General features: G+C 39.4%; 1 protein-coding gene across 2 annotated transcripts; it reads right to left on the bottom strand.

Moving 5' to 3' along the window:
- Window positions 1-815: 815 nt before the first annotated feature.
- Window positions 816-22,883, bottom strand: LOC113015944 (protein NLRC3-like). Of its 2 annotated transcripts, XM_080297632.1 has the most exons (11): window positions 22,623-22,883; window positions 16,330-16,365; window positions 15,478-15,615; window positions 15,274-15,393; window positions 11,868-11,946; window positions 10,407-10,635; window positions 8,458-10,264; window positions 7,340-7,513; window positions 2,956-3,129; window positions 2,028-2,074; window positions 816-1,853 (listed from the first exon to the last, which is right to left on the bottom strand). In XM_080297632.1, exons 3-11 carry the CDS (start codon window positions 15,564-15,566, stop codon window positions 1,285-1,287), a joined length of 3,288 nt encoding a protein of 1,095 aa, XP_080153758.1. In that variant the 5' UTR covers window positions 15,567-15,615; window positions 16,330-16,365; window positions 22,623-22,883; the 3' UTR covers window positions 816-1,284. The 2 variants fall into 2 exon arrangements, with proteins under 2 accessions (XP_080153758.1, XP_026014116.2); XM_026158331.2 differs by lacking the exon at window positions 16,330-16,365.
- Between the last annotated feature and the right edge of the window lie 135 nt (window positions 22,884-23,018).

The raw sequence follows: 23,018 nt of genomic DNA, 5'->3' as shown, positions 1-23,018 counted from the left end.
CATGGGCCAGCACAGGACCACCAGTATGTCTGCAACTGGCCCTGTGCTGGCCCATGTGTGGGCCACTTTGGCAAACCAGATCTGGGCCACCAAAGGGCCGTCATTCTTTGCGGTATGTGGGCCATGTCTAAGCACATTTTGTGGGCCAGATCCGGGCCATACCAACTTTGCTATGTGGGTTTAATGGTTCACCATATACAAGCAAAGGTCAGCTCCTAAAGGGCAGGAAGTGAACATTCCTTACCAAATAAGTCAAATGAGTCATGGAATGTGCCTGTAGTTGAACACTATAGCTATAGCCTCCCCCACCAGGGGAGGAGAATAAAAACAGAAGAATATCTTTAATCATGCAGTTTAAAAAAAGGTTCACAATTTTAAGCACAACAATAACAACTTTTAACAAACTCACTCCAACATTCATATTAGCATTTAACTGCTTAACTCTCAATATTTATTCCTGGTAAATCAAATTTGAAAGGGTTAACTTCAAAAATAATGAACTAAACTCTTGTCATTCAAAATTCACCTGATTTGACATTGTCTTTCAGTAAAAACTTTGAATTCAAATAGTGTAAAAGGAATCATGGACACAAAACTATGACTAAAATACACTACAAGAATTCCACCAGGTTCTTTAACATTAAGTTTTGTGACAGTTCTAATGTTTTATACAAACTGAAGTGGTAGACGACATATTGAATGTTATAAAGACATATTTAAATGTTTCTAAGAATATTATAACGATGCTTTTACCAACATACTGTACAATATTCATGTTCAAAGGTGTCTGTGAAAAAGACAAGACTAGTTTCAAATGGTATATACAGTCTTGCTATTTATTAGATGAATCACATGCATTATGATACCTCAAACACAATTATTTTATGGTTATAACTCCCTTAAAAACTATTAAGCCATTTTTTTAAAATTTACATGGCTGGAGCATTTTTAAATGTGTAGCTTCAAACAAATGTGTGAAACTGTAAGATCATGTGGAGAGAAAACGAAATTAAGAAAGCAAAATCATTTGGATTCATTATAATAAGCTCAGACTTGTTGAAAATACAAAAGAGCTGGTTGTTATCCGAGCTTCAGAGAAATACAGCATACTGATATTCACTGTGACGCTTTAAGTGGAAAAAAGACAGGAAAACATTTACAAGGAATCATTTAGAACAGTTTAAAACATGAATGGATTGAATCCATGAATCTGAAAACGTGTTTCTGAGTGAAAGAGACAGACATGTACAGATTGAACTATCTGTTCAACAGTCAGAGTTTTTCTCAAACAAAATGAGACTCTTTACACTCAACTGAGCACAGACACACTGAGGCACCAGGAGGGTAAGAGTAAAGTCTAAACCCAGGATAAAGAGTTTCAGTGAATGTGGTGTTGAAGGTGTGGAGGTGGATCAGAGTTTCAGAGGAGACTCTGTAGAAGGACAGAGTGCCAGCAGAACAGTCCACATACACTGCTACTCTGTTAGAGACAGAGGGTGAGGAGGAGGAGATGGGGGCTGATATCTTATTGTGAGTGGTGGAATAAGGCCCATCATCAGAGCAGATGAGACTCCAGGAATGATCATTGTTTCCAAACAAGCAGTCATAACTGTCTCCTTTCCTTCTGATTCTTCTGTAACTTACTGATATATAAACGTGTCCTTTGCACTCGACCTCCCAGTAACAGCGACCGGTCAGACCATCTCTACACAACAGCTGAGACCAAACTTCAAATCTGTCTGGATGATCAGGATATGACTGAATCTCTTTCACACCTGTTACTTTCCTGTTGTTGTCAGACAGTTTGAGGTTTGTGTGTACTGTGTTTGTGTCGATTGTGAGTTGACAGGAATCTGATGGAGAGAACAAACACAATCCAGCTGCAGTTATTGAGCCATCATCTGTTCATTGATTGACATTTTCATGATGACTCTTGCCATCAGAGATGTATAGGAGTGATGTGCCAGTTTGAAGATGGTTGAATGTGTACTGCTTTGTTTCATTAATCACATTAAAAACACACTTACACTTCCTCAGACCTGGTGTCAACCATTGGACTCCAGCAGGCTCCACCCTGAAAGGAGGAAGGGGGTCAGACCAGCACAGTCTCTTTCAGCATGCACACATGGACATTACATCACTCTCATACGCATACTTTTAGACACTGATAAAGGAACAGTCCAACATTTTTAAAAATACACTTCAATCCATACATGGATCAAACTGCTCTGGTTAGTAGCAAATGCTAATTTGAAATGCTCTTTCAGCAGGTAAACAGCTAATGCTATCTATGTTACTTTACACTGCTCTGGATTTTTCTGAGACACTCGACATTCACAGCTGAATCCACAGTAAATGTGTTCTCAAGTACACCTTTTTCAGTTATTGTTGTCAAACAACTGAATGAGAATGAAATATTGATTTTACCATGGCCCATAAACAGTATGATACACTAATCCTGCTGAGATCAGTATTTAAGCTGCAATTTCTGAATGTTAGCTACTCCTGTCTGCCTCTTTGTCACACATACAGACTTAAACGATTCACAGCCTTGTTTCTTTATCTGTTTTTATCCTATCTAAAGCTGTTCATCCAGAATGCAAAACGCAAACATTTAACATGGCTGACACTTTATTAGCCCACACACCTGCCTGATGTTGTCAGGGATTCATATAAGCTTGTTAGAGCTGTATATACGACTAAGTGCAATTTTTATTTTTTTTATTATTTCTGCAAAAGACATGACTTATTACTTGCAAATTGCACTTAATTATAGGGTACTTACACCTGCAGGTCAAGTTATAATGTGCTACCAGAGTTGCTGTTACAAGCAAATGAACAATGTTCATGTATGTGATTGTTTATGTCACATCTGCCTGAAACAAACAGGAAGTGCGTGCAGAGCACAGAATATGTTTCCAGCTCTTCCTTCTCTATCAGACATTCTCGCCATACCTGAGGGTGTCCAGTCTCCAGCGTGGATCCTTCAGTCCAGCCATAAGTAGGTTTATTCCTGAGTCTCCTGGATGATTGTAGCTCAAGTCCAGCTCTCTCAGATGGGAAGGGTTGCAGCTCAGAGCTGAGGTCAGAGAAGTACAGCCTTCCTCTGTGATCAGACAGCCTGAAAGACTGCAGACACACAAAACAACAAGCCATCTGTAAAGACTGCAGAGAAGTATTGTTTTATTTGTTATTGTTTTTTGTTGTTGCTGTTGCTCTCACTCATTTATTCTCTGATGCAGAAATGTGCTGGTCATTGGCTTTATCCCTACTTTGCCCATAGTTGTGTGTGTATTAATGTTGAATGCTGTGTGTGATGACGAGGAATTGAATAGGAAATTAAATTCCTATTCAAGTAAAGAGGAAAAAAAAACGTGAATGTGGTGCAAGAAAGTGTGGTGAGGGTAGGGGTAAGAAGGAGTGAAAAAAGTAACAAACAGCACTTCATCTTCCAAGAAAGTTGTGTGTGACTTAACCGGAAAACATGAAAAGGGGGCAAGCTGGAGGGATGAAAGAGAAAACTAGAACCCTGTAATCAATAACTTTAACAAAGACTGGTGGTGTTTTATCTGCTATGACACGACTGGCTTAATGAATTGACATGACTGAGGCAAGATAGATGTTGTAGGGAAGAGCAGGAGAAATATATGTAGTGGATCTTTCTAAGAAACTGGCCAGTTATGCTCAAGTCCATTACTTTTAGTTCCTTCTCTTAAAATGTTCAAATTTTGCCACAATAGCATGCATTCTTTGCACCCATGGATTCTTTCAGAGATTTTCTTCACAATGTCCTCTGGAAGCTTAGATGGGTCTTAATGAAGGCCTGAAATGCCTGAAAACACCAGGTTGTCTCTCATGCTACAGGCCTGGAGATCGATGATGGTCTCTTTTATTTTATTTTTTTGGTTTTTTTACTCACCTCGGTGACATTCTCAGTTAGAGACTTGACTGAGTCTCATAGCAAGGCGTTTTCAGCAGTGAGTGTTTCCACTTGTGTGCTGTATTCCAAAGATTCCCTCATGTATTCCAATTCCCTGTGTAGAATTTCAACCAGGGTCAACCTTGCGTTATTGCTGGAAAATTACTTAGGAATTGATTCCAGGATGTCTTTACTGGTCTGTCATGTTGTTCCTGTTAGGTGCCTTCTCTTGGAAAACGTCTCGTTCTTGGCTGGGGAAGATGACTTCTGGGCCTTCTTCATGACTATAGCGTAGAAGCACCAGTAAATGTATTATTGGAGACCTTCCAAATTATCCTTGCTGTCCTCCAGGGTATTAGAAATAATTTTTCAAATGTTGTTAGTTGTCCATTAATGGTTTGGTATAATTTAAGCCTCAAAAATTGTTTTGATGCATGCTCAATCATCCAGGTAAGTATATCCCAAAAGGTTAATTCTGTTCATCTGGACCTTCAGTCCTTTCTGGCCTATAGGTGTAAATAGACTGCAGAGTCCTGACCTGACAAGTTAGCTCTTCTGTGTTGTGCCATCCGCTTTGCCAGAGGTTGTTTGGTTTTCCTCTTGTATAAATCATGGCGATCCTCCTGGCACTTAACAGCGTACACTACACTATGCACACTACGTTTGTTTGTTTAATTCAGTTTTTTTCTGCCAAGTCTCTGGCGTCAGACGTCACCTACAGCATTTCTGTTTTCAGTTATGCTGAACCTTAATGCATAGGCCCCAAAGCTAGGATTTCAGTAAGAAGAGAAACCAAAATTCTGGAGTAAGCTGGATAAATTGGAATCCAATCCTCCCAGAGGGAGAGAATGGTTATTGGAGCAGACTTTAGTGAACATACAGGTGAAGTGACCTGCGTTGATGAGGAGGTGTTGGGTAATGATAATTTTGAGAAATGCAGAAGGACATAGGTTATGTGTAATTTTCCAAAGGAATGGAAATGACTTTGAATATTTGAATATGTACTTCAAGAAAAGCAAAAGGAGAAACATAGGGTGACGTGTAAGAATGGAAGAAGGTGCACAGAAGTGCATTTTATGTGATTTTATGCAGATGATGCAAGAGATAGGAGACGAAAAAGAAGATGGCGTGTATAGGACAGGGTTCTTTTGTTTTGTTTGCTTGTTTATTTTTGGCACAGCACTGGAATGACTGCAGGTGTCTGTGAGTTGAGTTTGTTGTACTTCAGTGATTAGCTAGCCCTACTGAAGAAGAGCATGCATGAAGGCATTGACTTATTTTTAACTGTAATGTTATTTCAAAAGCAGCGTTTCAGCCTTAGATTTAAAGGTAAGAACTGCTCATTTAAAGCTCAAATATAAGTCTTCATGTTTTTAAGTCAGATATTGAGTTTGTATGTGTGACTTTATGTATTTTCATATTGTGAAACATGGTGTAAAAAAAATAAATAAAATGGCCTGTATTTGTATAGCGCTTTACTAGTCCCTATGTACCCCAAAGCGCTTTACACAACCAGTCATCCACCCATTCACACACTGGTGATGGCAAGCTACATTGTAGCCACAGCCACCCTGGGGCGCACTGACAGTTTGTAAAACAAACTGAGGTAATTGTGCTATTTAAAGGCTGAATGAAATCCTCTGCAGGTTAGTGCAGGATAAACAGGTTAGTTTGCTGTACTGTGATGTATTTAAAGTGAAGAACAGTGTGTGACTGGTGCACAGTGGCTGTGGTTTCATGGTAAGAGTTAGCTTATATCAAGTGTAGCAGAGACTTATATGAATTTTAGCTGATGATGCTGAGATTCATTGACTGAATCTCGCCTTCATACCAACTTTATACAGTCTAATATAAAGACAGCATAAACAGTGTACTGTCAGTGTAGAGGATGGAAATCAACCAGGACAACTCAATAAACAACTGCTGGCATCTGGTTGAATTTAGTTGTGTACATCCACAAAGAGCAGCAGGTCAGCTGATCACAGCCTGTATTACAACCAAACATCAATTTCCTATTTAGTAACTGTCTAAAATGTAGGCAACAGGAAATGGATATGCATTTTTAATTTTCTTTTTTTTTATTCAGATTCAAGCTGAGTGTAATTAGTCTATTTTTTTTTTTATTCTAAGATTTGTATTTCCGTTCACTGATATTATTTTATTATCATGTTAATATAGCACAAGGCTCAGTTACCTGGAATGTCTAGAGTCACATTTCTATAAACAGAATTGTCAATAACCAATGTTTTTTTTGTTTTGTTTTGTTTGATTTTTGTTTTGTTGTTTTTGGGGGCCCTTGATGGGCATATCACTAAGGACAGAAAATTTAACAGCTACTAACAAGCTACATTTATTACACATTTTAGTACAATGAGAGTTAAAAGAAGCACAGGACTAATAACTGACAGAATATTTGACATTGACAGGTAAGGGCTGGTGACACATCTTAGTGCTAGTGTCACATTTTGAATTTAATTTGCAGACGCTCTGAAAAAACAGGTGTATGTCACAGTATGAAATGAGATGTTTGATGCTTTCTCTGCTTTAAGGTGTTGTAAACCTTGAAATGCCATGTTTGTAACTTCTGTGTCAAACATATCTAGTTCACATGTAATTAAATGTGGTATTGTGATAAAATTCCAATTGTCGTTTTATTAATTCATTTTTTTCTTAAACCACAATTAGGTTTCTATTTACATATTAGATATTTACGTTTAGATATTTATGTTTAAAAGAAGGCAAAAGGAATGGTGAGCCCAAAATAGACAATTTGACCAGGGTTTTAGGAATAACATGAGTAACCATCTTCCAGTTTATAAACATACTGTGTATTAACCTACAAAACAGACCGAAATCAAGCTGGAAAGTTTTGTTGATGAAAGAGTTGGTTAAATAAACATTTCTGACTGATTAGACAAAATAAAATTATAATTTCTAGAAACCACTCTATATATTTCCCTTTGGCCTTTGCTGTAGCATCATAGTATACCTTCCTTGTATATTTCTTTTGTTTCATGTCCCGATTTCTTTACTCTCTGGTGATATCCCATGTTTGACTTCTCTTTTAGAATTGTCATTTCCATCAAGTTAAAGGTTTGACGTAAATTTGATGCACTCCTGCATCAAACAGTTGGTAATAAGCAAAGGAAATTGATATGATGTGAATGCAAAATATCCCAAATCTCTGAATCAACTATTGCATTAAAAAATATGTTATACACACAGGTTCATACTTATCAGTTTGTTTGTTTTTTGAATTAAATGAAAAATGAAAAAATAAAACGGTAATATAGAGAGAAATGTAAAATAAAAAGTCAATTTAGAATTCCATAATATTTGTCTTTGTCTAATAAAATAACACAAATATGACACAATTTTTCAATACTGATAAAAAAAACTACATCAAAAAACATTCCTGACCTGAGACTTTTCAGTGTACAAGTTGGACTCCTCAATCCAGCAGACAGAAGCTTTACTCCCGAATCTTGCAGGTCATTGTTACTCAGGTCAAGTTCTTCTAGACTAGAGGACTGGGAGCTGAGAACTGAGCACAGAGCTTCATAGCTTCTCTCGCAGAGGTTACATTCTGACAATCTGAACAAATGAAATGGCTTATAGTCATGCTGCTACAAAAAACATTTGCATGTGCACTTCATAAATAAGAATACAACTTAAAATTAAAGTCTGTAAAAAAAACTTTGAGCTTGCTCTGTAAACAGGTAAGGAGCTAGTACTTGTAGTGATAGAACAATACTCACTTACACATGAGAACATAATTTACAAATGATAATATCTGGGACTTTTGTTGCTAGATACGGTTTCAAAATAATGTAAATTTTACTACAAACTGAACATTGTTGCATCTCCTTATTTATCTTCTGTTTGATACAAGCTGCCTTCCAGTAGTTACAGTTTGCTGACTTAATTATATGCATTGGACATGGAGACAAGATTATGAGTAAACAACCTGAGTTGTGTACACCTGAAAGGATCAGGCCAATGTTGTTATGTTGAAAAAATTGAGCATGGAGGTACTTGATGTTGAAGGCTGAATTATGCTGTTAGTGCAGATAGTTCTGAGTGGCAAAGTTCCACCAAAATTACTAATTAAAAAACTTCTTAAAAACTGGGAAAAATTCAATCAATATTAAGTGTGTGGAGAAAGACTTTTTTCCCGAATCAGTAAAAACAATTCTTAGAACCTTTAACAGAAAACCAAAAGCTAGGGCATATGATACATATTATGCTGTAGTATACCAGCAAGGCTAATCATAACATACAAAGAACAATGTTACAACTGTCTGTGTAATGAAGGAAAGAATTTAGTTGACAGGATCAGACTGAAAACTGATGAGAGAATGTTACAGGAGCAGAACATTTGATGGTCCCATGTACTTTTTATAGGCAAAAAGAATGAAATAAAAATCATGATTTTTATTTTCTTTGCATTTCTATTCATTCATATTTTTGAGGAGTTGAAGAAAAGCTGTGGGTCCATTTTATGGGTCTGGGTGGTACTGGGTGTTATGTTTACTTACAGAGCTTTGTTGGATGCTTTGACCACTGGCAGCAGCCTCAGAAGAGCCTCATCTGAAGCAGAGTACTTCTTTAGGTCAAACACATCCATTTCTTTTCCTGAGGACAGTAAGATGAAGACCAGAGCTGACCACTGAGCAGGAGACAGTTTATCTGTCGAGAGACTTCCTGAACTCAGGGACTGTTGGATCTCCTCCACTAGAGAACAATCATTCAGTTCATTCAGACAGTGGAACAGATTGATGCTTTTCTCTGCAGACAGATTCTCACTGAGCTTCCTCTTGATGTACTGGACTGTTTCCTTATTGGTCTGTGAGCTATGTCCTCTCTGTGTCAGGAGGCCTCGTAGGAGAGTCTGATTGGTCTGCAATGAAAGACCCAGGAGGAAGCGGAGGAGCAAGTCCAGGTGTCCATTTGGACTCTGTAAGGCCTTGTCCACAGCACTCTGGTAGAAATGTTTCTCTCCAGATTGTCTGATTTCTGACTTCTGGGGTGTCATTTCTTGTTCTTCAGTTAGATTAATTCCAGAGTTGATGAAGGTCATGTGGACATGAAGAGCAGCCAGAAACTCCTGAACACTCAGATGGATGAAGCAGAACACCTTGTCCTGGTACAGTCCTCTCTCCTCTTTAAAGATCTGTGTGAACACTCCTGAGTACACTGAGGCTGCTCTGATATCGATGCCACACTCTGTCAGGTCTGATTCATAGAAGATCAAGTTTCCTTTCTGCAGCTGATCGAAAGCCAGTTTTCCCAGAGAATCAATCATCTTCCTGCTCTCTGGAGTCCAGTGTGGATCTGTCTCAGCTCCTTCATCATACTTGACCTTCTTCACTTTGGCCTGAACCACCAGGAAGTTGATGTACATCTCAGTCGGGGTCTTAGGCAGCTGTCCTCCCTCTGTGGTTCTCAGCACATCCTCCAGAACTGTAGCAGTGATCCAGCAGAAGACTGGGATGTGGCACATGATGTGGAGACTTCGTGATGTCCTGATGTGGGAGATGATCCTGCTGGCCTGCTCCCTATCTCTGAATCTCTTCCTTAAGTACTCCTCCTTCTGTGGGTCAGTAAATCCTCTGACCTCTGTCACCATGTCAACACAGTCAGGGGGAATCTGATTGGCTGCTGCAGGTCGTGTGGTTATCCAGAGGTGAGCAGAGGGAAGAAGATTCCCTCTGATGAGGTTTATCAACAGCACATCCACTGAGGTGGACTTTCTAGGGTCAGTTAGGATTGTAGTTTTGTGGAAGTCCAGAGGAACTCGACACTCATCCAGACCATCAAAGATGAACACAACCTGGAAGTCTTCAAAGCTGCAGATTCCTGCTTCTTTAGTTTCAGTAAAGAAGTGATGAACAAGTTCCACCAAGCTGAACTTTTCCTCTTTCAGCACATTCAGCTCTCTGAAAGTGAATGGAAATATGAACTGGATGTCCTGGTTGGCTTTGTCTTCAGCCCAGTCGAGGGTGAACTTCTGTGTTAAGACTGTTTTCCCAATGCCAGCCACTCCATTTGTCAGCACTGTTCTGATTGGTTCATCTCTTCCTGGTGAGGCTTTAAAGATGTCTTCTTGTCTGATTGTTGTTTCTGGTCTGTCTTGTTTCCTGAATGCTGTTTCAATCTTTCTGACTTCATGTTCATCATTGACCTCTGCAGTCCCTCCCTCTGTGATGCAGAGCTCTGTGTAGATCTGATTCAGAAGGGTTGGGTTTCCTGCTTTAGCAATCACCTCAAACACACATTGGAACTTCTTCTTCAGCTTAGATTTAAGTATGGGCTGACACCATTGGAAGTTTCTCGTTGTGGTTCCTAAAAGAACCAACCAGTGAAAATACATCAATAAAGTATTTCTAAGTGTACACATTTTGAATTTATTTTTGTTTATTTCTTCAGTCATTAGCAAAGGCTTTTATTTATCCAGCAGCATAAATATTTAGAGAAATATTCTCACTGCTCTGCAGGCACTCAGCCAACTCCTTCTGCTTCATTCTCTTCAGGAAGTCGACTGTTATCTTCACAAATGCTTCTCTGCTGCTGTTACTCTGCTCTTCATCCTCACCCTCTAATAACTCATCCTCACATCGGTCAGGTGAGCAGCTTTCTAGGCCTTCTAGCCTGAGATCTCTATGAATCCTCTTCAGCTCGTTCTTCACAAAAGAGATGATTTTGTCCTCAAGCATCTGGAAAATAATACTTTATGAATGACCCAGTAGCCCCAAAACCTCAACCAGTTGCGGGGTGAAGAAAAAGAAGCAAGAAAGAAAGGTTATAAGAAAAATTAGCGTTAATAGAACCAGTTTAATTATGTGCAATAAACACAATCCCCCAAGAAATTTCAAGCCCTGTTGGATAAAGGTTTATATGTGCCAGGAAGCTTCACAATGCTGCTTTGAGGTGGCTGCAGCTGAGGATCTTGATTCTACCTGGCACCTTGACCTATTTCCTACACGGTTAAACACTGTTCATTCCCCTTTCTCTTTAATAATTGAGAGTATTCACGTTTCCCTAACATGCATATTTTCCCCTCTACCTCTTAAAATAGTAATAATTCCAGTTCCATCCAAATGGTAATTTATTTTCTTTCAAAAATTCTAGAAAACTCTGTTGCTGTACAGATTTACTCCTATCTATTGATCTATTTGAATGATTTCAGTCTGGATTTTTAGGCCACTTCACAGTGCAGAGACAGCCCTGGACAAAATCACAAAATATTTTCTAATGGTGGCTTACTCTGGGTGTTAGCCATACTTGTACTCCTTGATCTGGGCTCTGTCTGTGATACAGTGATCTGTTTGCAACTCCCATGAATGGTTTACATTGTATCTCTCAGATCATAATTAGTATGTGCAGTTGAAAACTCTCAGATCATAAGCTGGCAGAGTTGTCAGTGTTGTTCCTTTACCACAGAAACTTCTCCAAAGACTTCAGCTTGTGCAAAATGCAAGTGCTTGTGTCATTGCCACAATGCTTTCCATAGAACAAATTCTTGCTGTCCTTCAACATCTGGGTTTCTGTAAAATATCTCATTCATTTTAAGATTCTGCTTTTTACTTTCAAGTCCCTCAAAAAAATCCCCCTTCTCCATCTCTTGTGTTCTGCATATTCTCACACCTTCCTCTACACTTAGATCCTCCTCCTTTGCTACTGTTATTTTACCATCTACTCACCAAACCATGATGGGCTTTGGAGCTTTTAGCTCAGTGGCCACTCATCTTTAGGACACACTACCACAGCACATTCACAACATTAATTCTCTCCCTGTCTTTAGAGCTAGCCTTACAACATACCATTCTGACCATTAACGTTCTGTTAAAAAAAAAAAACCTTTATGTTCTAAATCAGAACCCAGGTGCCCAGCATGGAGACAACCGAACAGAACAGATGTAAAAGTAGTTGTTGTACATGTACACACCATAAATATGGAGTCCAGGTGTGTTTGATGCTGCTGGGCAGACTGACCACTGGGAACCTCTGAGTTCTCTTGGTCCACTCTGTGGAGGAATCAAAGAGTCAAAATAATACAACAAAACATTAAAACCTAAAATGTTGCTAGTCCTCTGGATTTTTCAAGAAAAATAAAACACCCGGAGCTCTGATGATACCCTGTCTGACTCCTAGTCTAGGGATGAGCACTAACTGAGCACTTAAAGTGCTTTCAAATCATGACCAAAGTTGGATAATAGTCTTGCTGTTGCTACACTAATTGTTGTGTAAGCACAAAAAGCGCACAGAGCCCCCCTCCTCTGCTTTTATTAAACTCAGTGACTCCTTCCTCCCCAAAGCTAGCGCAGCCTGGTGGCTGTATTGGAACATAAGGGATGAATTGATGTAACCAGCTTTTCTTTATGAACATCTGAAAACGAATTAAATAAACAACACAAAACAAAAAACAACAAAAACTACAAGCTAGTGGGTAGTGGGAGCTTGTGTGAGTGCCTCCTTCTCCTAAAATCAAAAGTAGTCAAAAATAACAAGTTATAATCAATCATGAAAAATTAGTTTTCAATTTTTGGCTGAACATTTGTGTATGAAGAGTGCAGATTTCTGACATTTTGTATAAATGTAAACATGTAACAATTTCATTCTTTCAAATCAAGGAAAGAGTGTGAAACCTAAGTTAGATGTGTATTTGTTAATGAATGATGTGTAGCTTTCTGGATGTTATACTTATTGGGCTTCATACTTATTTATTATATAGACCATAGAGTGCATAAAATAAAGATAAAATAAAGATTTAACATGTTTTATGTAACTGAAATGTTTAATTATGTGGGCTAAAGAAAATAAAAAAGTTATAGACTATGATTATATGAAACATGTATACTTATTTCATTTGATGTATTTTAACAATATATAATGCATATTACAGAATGTAATATCTGTACATGTGTTTGCAACCTTATTTGATTTCCTTGCCACCCTAACAAAATTTTTCTAGACCTGCTCCTGGATATCTTGACCAATGTTAGTGTTATCTTTTTAAGTTTAACTAATAACATTGTAAGTGCATGGCAATCTAAATTAGGCATGTTTTTAAGATGTGTCATATAAAACACGAATGTTGAAATTTATAGTTAAGCACTGCAGTAATGATTTATGTCATGGTCCTGGGTCCCCTGACCCAGCGTTTTTAGTTCCTTGTGATGTTTGTAATATTGTACTTGTGAGTTATTTTATGGTTTCTAGTTTCGATCCCTTGCCCTTCATGTTTCTCTGTGTCCCCTCTGTTCTGTGTAAGTCTGTGTCTGCATGTTTGATTTCCCCTCTGTGTCTTTCGGTTCTTAGAGTCCTCTGCCTTATGGTTTATGTCTCTGTGTTTCTTAGTTGCTGTCTCCACTGTGTCAAGTTCGCGTCTCTGTGTGATCTTTCCTGTTTTACTTTGTAGGTCCATGCCTCATGTGAGTGTTTCTAGTTTTGAGTCTCTGTCTCGTCCAGCCTGATTACTCCCAGCTGTGCTCTCCTTCTGTGTCTCATTCCCTCGTTATCCCTCTGTGTATTTAAGCCCTGTGTTTCTCTTTGTCAGTGTCGTAGTCTCCCTCATAGCTGTGTGATTTTTCCCTGTGGTTCCTCGTGCTTTAGTCTCCCCAGTTTAAGTTTAGTACTGTTTTTTGTGTTTCACTTTATGCCAGCATTAAAGCTGTGTTTTTGAGTTTACGTTTCGTCTCCGTGAGTTTGCGTTTGGGTCCTTCTCCTGCCTGCCACACAGCCGAATCATGACAATTTATTTGTTAAATGTCTGGTGTGGTCATATTTCAGGATCTCAAACATTTAGTATGCAGATGATCTCTGACACATCTAGTTTTGGTGCATTTATAGACAGTATCTTGAAAGTAGATACATCAAAGATAAAGTTAAAATGCAAAGAGATCTGACAACTGCACCATAAATGTATCTGTCAGTCCTAATACACACCTCACAAGTCTCTCTGTTATTACGGTATAAATGTGACTTTTAGCTGTCCATCAGCAAAATATCTCAAACAGCAGGGGAATTAGACCACATAGGTGACTCTGAGGTGGAAGCATAGCCCTAAACAGAAGCCTGCAGTATACCACCAACTATTCTATTAACCATTCTTAGGAATATGAAGCTGCAGCGACCACAGCCAAATGTATTCTTGGGCTCAGAGCAGGAAACACTAAATGTTAAACTGATGCCTAAGGATAAACACAGATTTGGCAAAACTGCAATTAAACTGTCAATCTGAGGTCTTCAAAAGTAATATTTAATTGGTGTGTAACAAGTTTGGGTCCCTTCCCAGTCAGACCAGTGGTGACATGTTCTCTTGAAACTAATGTCTGTCTGAGTGATGTCCAGAAAACGACAAGGGCTTTACAGATTATTATGAAACGTGATGACATAAAACTGAGAGCAGGAACCAGAGTACAGTCTTGTATGTTTCTATGCTGCTTCTCTCCTCCTGTCATCTCCCCCAAACCCCATGCTCAAAGATGGTTTGCTGATGCTCTGGGAGGAGTCCAAGTCATCCAAATACTATTTAAGCATATATATATATATATATATATATATATATATATATATATATATATATATATATATATATATATATATATAGTAAAAACAACAACAACAACAACAACAACAACAACAACAAAACAAGAGTATCTGGAACTGAGTAAAACAGTTAAATGTGTATTATTAGGTCTCTGATGTTTAATAATCTTTTGAGTCCCTGTTAGTATATGATTGAATATAGAAGATATGAAGATATTCGTTTCATTCGGCCTTACAGAGACCTGGTTGCATCACGATGAATAGGTTAACTTAAATAAATCTTTAACAACCCTCTCTTGTCTGATCATTTCCTGATAACATTTCCACTTACAATAACTGATTACACAGCAGCAGGGAGTAGACTTCATCACAGAATGTGTCTTTCTGAAAGTGCTGTAACTGAGTTTAAGAATATAATCAACCCACTGTTATCTTCTTCAGTGCCCTGTACCAACATAGAGCAGAGCAGCTACTTGAACGCTACGCCAACAGAGGTCGATTATCTTGTTAATGATTTTGCCTCCTTACTATGTATGACACTGGATACTGTAGCTCCTGTGAAAAATAGAGCCTCAAATCAGAAGTACTTGACTCTGTGGTATAATTCTCAAACACATAGCCTACAGCAGATAACTCATAAGCTGTAGAGGAAATGGTGTGTCACAAACTTAGAAGACCATCATTTAGGCTGGAGAAATAGTTTGCTGCTTTATTTATTTATTTAAAATGAAAAAAAAAAAAAAGGAAGTGCATCTCACTATTTATCAGTGATTGGACAAAATATACACTCAGCCTCACATTACCTCTCTGCAGAAGAACAGTGGTCTGCTTTAAACTTAATATAAAAATCCTTTGACCGGTCACTCTGTAAGGACACACAGCTGGGTCCAGGTTCATGTTTCTGTTTAGTTCCTCGTTTCTTCCTGTGAATAATGATGGAGCAGTGATGTGAGTGCTGAGCTGTGACATGGAGAAGAGTCATGGACAGTTAGAGATGGTCATCTCACCTCTGAGCTTTGGTCTGGCTCTCATGTTCCCCACACAGAGTGGTTTTAGAGGGAGGGACTCCCTCCTCTCTGTCCTCACACTGATCCATGCTGCTGAATTCACATCCACATCAGCTCACGCACACTTTCTACCTTCACCTACAGAGGAAACACAAACCATTCATGTGCACATCAACTGAAATTCTCCTTTGATTTACTGGTAATGAGAAAAATAACACGTGATATTTTGTCACTGTGAGTTCAGGATTAATGTGGACAGCAAACCAAAGGAAGGTTGAGAAGGCAGATTAATTGTGTATGTCAGAGGCTAGACTAAAGAAAATCAGTACAGATTTTATAATAAAAACAGAACCTTTTGAAAGCTGTGACTCTCAGTCATGGAGACATCCAAAGTCTAAGTAACTATGTCTCTTAAAGCCTCATAAGGTAAGTATTGATTTTTAACAAACTATAAAACCTAAAACGAAGGATATTACCCGAATAATTTAATTTCAGTTAGTTTATTTAGTTGTAATCTTTTTAAGTTTACTTTTTATTATAATTTTAGTTAGTTAAAAATGTTTTCTCAGATCTAATTTTACTTTTGAGTTTAGTTTCAGTGAACTATACTAACCTTATGTGTTTTCTAACGCTGGTTCCTGTTGGAACAGAGCCAACAGTTTGTGGCGTAGTATTTTTAATCAGAAGCCGACACGTTTGATCTTTATCTAAGATACATTTGTAAGGAATAATCATTCAAAAAGTCCACTCTCTATCTCCTGCTGTCCCTGTAAATATAAAGGCTCAGAGTCTCTCCAGTCGAGCTCATTCAGTGTGTTTAGTATGATTCCCAGACTCTGATCACACACTTACAGGAAATGGCAGACACACTCGGCCTCGTTGGTCCAGCTGTGTGAAGAAATCAAACATGAGCTGTTCATCAAACTTTTTGATTCCAGTCAATAATCTATAATGATTTAAAGAATGAAGCAAGAGAAACAGGATCCTTTCTTAACTTGTGTACGTGTGTGTGTGTGTGTGTGTGTGTGTTGTTCTTGTTCCACACACTTTGTGTTTGTAAGTTTGGAATACCACTTTATTTATAGAGCATTTAAAAACAGCAACAATGCTGTACAATAACATAAAAACCAGAATGTAAAGATACAGATACAGGAGTTAAAGAATTTGAACAATAAAAGGCAAAATAAAAAGTAACTTAAGATCACAGACAACATCACACACTGAGTTATAGGTTCGGAGTAAAAGCGTGATTTAAAAAAATAAGATTTACAAAACAGGGATTGAAGGAGCTGGACATCAACGGCAAATCATTCCACAATTTTTGCGCCACAGCTGTGAAATCTCTCTCAGTTTACATTGTGTCTTTGAAACAAGTAAAAACATCTGGTCTGCTGACCTGGGAGTACAAGGTGGGACATAAAGGTGCTGCAGCTCACACAGATAAAATAGGGACAACCATTAAGAGACTTAAAGGCCAACAAAAATGATTTTAAAATATATTCACAAACAAGCAAAGTCGTTAACGGTAAGCTGACACTGAACTCAGGTGCTCTTCACTTGCACCAGATAAAAATCAAGCAGCAGTGTTTTGCATCAACTGTAGACGAGCAACAGAGGCCTCGCTGATTCTGATAAAAAGAAAACAAATCGAGACAAGAAGTAACAAAACAATGTTTTATTATTTCAAGGATGCGTTTATAAGAGGCTTGATCGTTCTTTCAACTTGTTTACCACAGTGTTGACACGAGCATCAAGCTTTAGAGAAGGATTCACTTTCCAATCCCATATTAAGGCAAAGCGTGTAAGAGACACTGTGGACCAGTGTGTCTACCCTGAACCATTTAACTGCGGGTTCTTGTCTCTCAGTGTGTGTGTGTGTGTGTGTGTGTGTGTGTGTGTGTGTGTGTAGGCCACACCTTCATGTGTTCACTCCTAAAATATGCTGTCTGACTGCATTTTTCTTTAAAGTAACGCAAAATGTTACCTAACCACTCGGTGGAGTATTTTGCTCCTGTACTTGTTACACTATTTTCACGTCTCCATAAATGACCTGAAACTGTCTCACAATTAAACAATATAAACCTACAGACTACAGCCCCACACACCAACACAGATCACTTTCTCTTGGTCTCTATGAGCTCTATGATCAAAGCGATCACCACAGTGTTTCTACTTTAGAAACATGAACAGGTAGAAAAGGAGGCTGCAGCCTGACTGCTCATCAGTTGTAGCTCCGGCTCTGGCTGCTGTGCTCCAGAGACTCAGATTTGATATCACTCTGTGTTCCTGGCTAGCTTTGTGTTAGCATGCTGTCTGTGCAGAGATGGTTTGGTGCCACTGTACCTAACCGAACGTTTACAGCCTGCCAGTCTTAACATGACCCTGAAGTCTATGAACCAACTAATTTTAGACATTTAGAGATCTGAGCTCAAAAGCAGAGGTGAGTCTCTTCGATGGTGGTTCCTAATATTTAACTTGTCCTTTCACATTAGAGCTCCCTAATCTGACAGCAACTTAATAACTCTTTGAAACCTATTTATTGTCACTGGCTTTAAGCTGTAGTTGAGCCTTTATTGGTTTTATTTTGCAAATGGAAGATTCAGTAAAATTTATTGGAATCCAAAAAACAAAAGATTTTATCTTGTGTAATTAAAAAGCACAAAAAATTGTATATTTCAAAGTAGAAACAGTGTACACTGGGTATAAAAATCTCATCAGGCTCTCTCTGTTTGGGAAATATTCCAGTTATTCCTCTGAACCTGTTTAGTGAACCGATTCAGTGCTAATCACGGAGTCCAAATTACCATCAGGGTGTACACCTCACCCCTGGCGTCGTTGCCCACCTCTCAATTTTAAATACACTTAGACATTGAGGGCTAGCAGGAGGGACTATGCGCTTACCTGCTGCTCCTTGGCAGGTAGCTCCATGCCCTCCTGGGTTTTAATTGCACCTTAGAACACACATGCATCAATGAGCGGGTGGAGGGAGGTTTGGAGTCTTCTCCCACCCCCGTTCTCTGCGGCCTGCTGGAGCGGGAGGGCTAGGAGGAGTTGGCCGTCCGACTGCGGTCTGGGGTGTGGGGCCTCCCTGCTGCTGCGGAGTCGGGGTGGTCTGCCTCTCCCCACCGCAGGGAAAAGGGTAACACCACCTGGGTCTGGGTGCAGTTCCCCCCTCCAGGGGCAAGGGTACCTAGACCCGGTTTGTAGAGTACGCTTGGGGAGTGTGATCGTGTGTACAGCGTCTCTTTATGTCTGTCTCCACGTTGGTTGAGTGTGGAGTGAGTGCATATGAGAGCATGGGGGGGGGGGGGGAATGGATGTTTGTGTCTGTGTGTGCCTGTATGTCTGTGTCTATATGTCAGGTTGGGTATCAGACGCCACCTCTCTGGGGACACCTCAGGCCCTCCAAGGTTTGGAGGCCTATCTCCGCCCACCACCACTTCCCCTGCCAGTGGCGGACTCCCTCAGGTGTCGGTGCGTTGGTGGTTCTTTGTGTCTGGGGGTGGACGTCCAGGTACACACCGGCTCACTCCTTGGCGGCCGCTTATCGGGGCCTGGAGCCTAGAGCTCGCTCGGGCCCCTTCGGAGGTGGGGTGCCCCCGGCCTCTCGGCCTGGGGCTCGGTCACTCAAGCACAGCTGGGGGCCGGTGGAGCTCATGGGCGCGTCACTGCAACTCCCCCTGGCTTCTGCTCCGCGGCTGCTGAGTGAGCCCTCATCTGGGACTCTCCTCAGCTCTTACTGGAACAGTGGCGCGGCTGCCCCTCTGTTGGTCTTCCATGGTCTCTTGTGTTCTGGGGGCCTCTGGATGTCTGGAGTTTTGATCTCCTCCATACCCGCTTCACACCCCGGAGGACGGGGCTGTGGCCCCCCCACACTCCCTAGCAGATCATTACACGGAGAAACCTTTGGAATACAAGCGCGCTGATCCACACAGGTATGCACACGGGTGTTCACTGCTCGTAGACCCAAATTACACCTTTCTTGGCTGCTACTTCGAAGCACATCTGTCCTGCGTGCTGCACAACAACATTGAATATTTAGTATTTACTGCTGTTTACACTTAGCTAGATTAATGCGATGGTGTTGTGTTTAGTATGTTGCTTTGTTTTTTTTTCTGCTTGTTTTCTATTCCTCTCTCAACAGGTGATCCAGGAGATTTTTATTTTTTTTCTCCCCCCCTTTCTCACTGTCCCTCTCCCCTTCTGTTTTTCCTTTCCTTCCTCTTTCTTTCTCCCTTTCCTATCCCTCACTCATGTCTGTCCCGTCTGTAACATCTGAAAATAAAATATAATAAATAATAAAAACAAAGATCGACCAAATGGACCAATACGGCAATGCCACGATGATCCATTTGGCAAAGTAAATCCATTGGGTATCCTTGTTGGTCTTCAGACAACAATTCTGATGGCTAAAGAACCAAATGGGACAGGCAAAAAAAAAAAAAAAGAAAAAAAAAAAAGAAATGCTGTTTCAAAGGAAGCATCCTTTGAAACAGACACTAACATGAAAACAGGTTCAGCAGCTTTACATTCTCTAAAATGGAGAACAGACACTAGATATGGAAGAAAAAACAAGATGGCAGTTGCTTCATGACGGGAAGCCAAGAAAGTAGAAAACAAGAAAAGAGCTCTGATACTGCTGAGCAGAGGAGTCAAGTATGTGAGAAATGATTTTTATTATATATTGGGGTTTGTTTGTTTTTTTATTAAACGGCACAGAAGATTAGAGCGATTGACCAACACAGTCTTAATCCTAACTCAAACAGAGAACCCTCCCTGCTCTCTGAACACACCAGAAGAGAGCAGACAGAGTTTCTGTGATTTCTATTTCATCATCATGGTTTGGGTTAAAATACACTGTTTAGCAACACTGAGTTAAAAGTCATTTGTTTGGCTTTAAATCCTTTTTTAAAGCAACGTTTCACACTTATATTACTTTCAGTAGGAACTATGAGAACAAACTGTTTCTATATTGACAGCACCAGTTCAGTTCAATTTTATTTCTATAGCAAAAACAACAAACCAAAAGTTGTTTCTGTAGTAAGGTAAAGACGGCTACAGTAATACACCCCCCCTCCCCCCCTCAATCAATCATATGAGCAAGCGCTTTGGTAAAAGGCGGAAGGGAAAACTCCCTTCTTACAGGAAGAAACCTCCAGCAGAGCCTGGCTCAGGGAGCGCCGCCATCTGCTGTGTTGGGGTGAGCGAAGGAAGCTGAACAGAAAGCTGACAGATCGCCTATAATAACATCAGAATTAATAGTCTCGACTTTATTAATAGACCATAATTCATGTGTAGACAACAAGTTCTTCACATGATTATCAAATTAATTCAGGGACACAGGCATAAATAAATGTTTAAAAGCTATATTATAAACTACAGCAATTTGTATAATATCCCTATAATGTTTGTAACAGGAACACAGTCAGGTGAGAAGAAGCGTTAGTTTCTTCCTCTGTCTTCCATCATATTCGTGAGAAACAAAAATGCTTTGTATGATAGGCGGTGTTTTAAGACAAGGAAATAATCTTCATGAAAATTTAAACTGGAAAAACAGGTAACTGCATGCAGCATAGTTTCAGTTTGCAGCACATCTGATCTTTCGGATGCATCAGCAGTAACAACAGGTTATTTAACAGAGCTGTAAAAACACTAACATACATCAGAAGTTTATTTACTCAGTAATCCACATTATTTATCAGATTTTTTTTACTTAAAGTAAATAAGAAATGTCTCACTTCCTGTTCTGTTCTACCAGCTTGACAAGTTTCTGTGACTTGTCAATCATCAGCTATCAGTAGAGAAACTGTTTGATTGTTTGAAACAGCTTTCTAGTCTGTTCCTTCTACTTTTAAATCCAATTTTCTGTTTTCATGAATTATCCTGAGTCATTGTTAAAGGAAAGCATCAACAGTCTGGATCAGACTGTTGATGCTCTGTAGTTCCTCAGCTCTGCTGACAACAAGGTCTGAGACAGACTCAGACCTGAGCTTCTGGACACAACTGTGCAGTCTTTGTTAAAGTGGTTTAGATCTTCACATCTGAACATCCTCAACTGAATTTGAACATACTGAGTGCCTGGTATATAAGGACTCTGACATCAGATAACTAGTACTGATTCATGTTGTATCTTGTGTGGAGATGTTAACCTTTACATGAGTATAGCTGCTCTAAAACAGTCTTTTTACAGAATAAAGTTTACAGAATTAAGTTTCCCACAGAGCACAGACCGAGGGTGCAAAGAGTCAAGGAGCCTCTGGTTTCATAAGACTTTTTCAAAAGTATCACAGTTAGGTTCTGCACTTTACATCTTACACGTTCTTCATTTATGGAGGGAGAGGCATAAATGTGTTTGAGACTTTACTCTGACAGTAAAGACGTGATTCACTTAATGCGAGCCTTCATTGAGACTGGAAACAGTTCAAAAGTAGCAAAATTTCAAAGCGTTAAAAAAAAATTCAGAGACTTGGGACCTCAAAATAGAGAGAAACACAAGTGACCACACTCTGACCAACTATTAATGATTAAAACCTTCAAATGCTAAAGAAGAAAACTCCAAATCCACTTATTAAGAACAAGTGAACATGACAACAACACAAAGACGTGGAAAAGTCGACAAGTTCATAATCTATTCTGCACATTATCCATGATGTAAGTCACAGCATGCAGGGTTTAAAACATGCTGTTAATGTTTGCGGTTTTTGTGAGAATATATTTTTTATTCTGAGATTCCTTGCAGTGATCCTGAACTGAGCTGGAGCTTCTTTGTTTCTTGTTTTCTCAACATTGCTTTAGTAAGACCTGAATGTTGACTTCTTAAGAACAAACTGGTTTTATCTGACTTTTTCTAGTTAAAGGGAAGAACAATGTTCTATCAGATTACTGATTAGTGTCTGATGGGTCTAAAGTTTCATACAGATCGATATATACTGTCAGTAACTGTTGCAGAGTTACTGACGGATAACCAGTGTGGATTCCAGTCAATCAATAATCTAAAATGATGTGGATTAGTCTTCAAACACAAGAGTGATCCAGAGTTTGTCCTGAAATAAGAGCTGAACATCTGCTCCAAACACTAGAGAGCAGAAACAAACAGTAAAGTTCATAAAACCAAACTGTTAAAAGAGGAAACAAAGCAAACTTACAGTTTCTTCAAACACACACACGAACAACAAGCTCCACTCCACACCTGGACACTAAACACACACACACAGGTGAGCTGCTTCCTGTAAGGAGGCGGGACTCCACCTGGAGCAGGACAGGTGGGAGGGGCTCATCTCTGTGTGTATTGATGTGTGAAAATATGTTGTCTGGCTGCTCAGACTGAGTCAGAGTAATGTTCAAATGTTGACGTGTGAAGACATGAAACCTTGTATCTGCAGGTGTGAACACACTGATCCCACATCAGCTCTGTTGTATTTAAAATATAAACATTTCTACTGCAAAGCTTCAAATATTCAGCATGCTTTTCTGTCTCTCTGTCTATAGATCCAGTAACACCTTCTATCTTCACCAGTAAAGACTGGGAGCAGAGCTGAAAA

Source organism: Astatotilapia calliptera, chromosome 23 (assembly GCF_964374335.1).
Source record: "Astatotilapia calliptera chromosome 23, fAstCal68.1, whole genome shotgun sequence".
Taxonomy (NCBI): domain Eukaryota; kingdom Metazoa; phylum Chordata; class Actinopteri; order Cichliformes; family Cichlidae; genus Astatotilapia; species Astatotilapia calliptera.
This window is presented reverse-complemented; position numbering and strand designations above follow the sequence as displayed.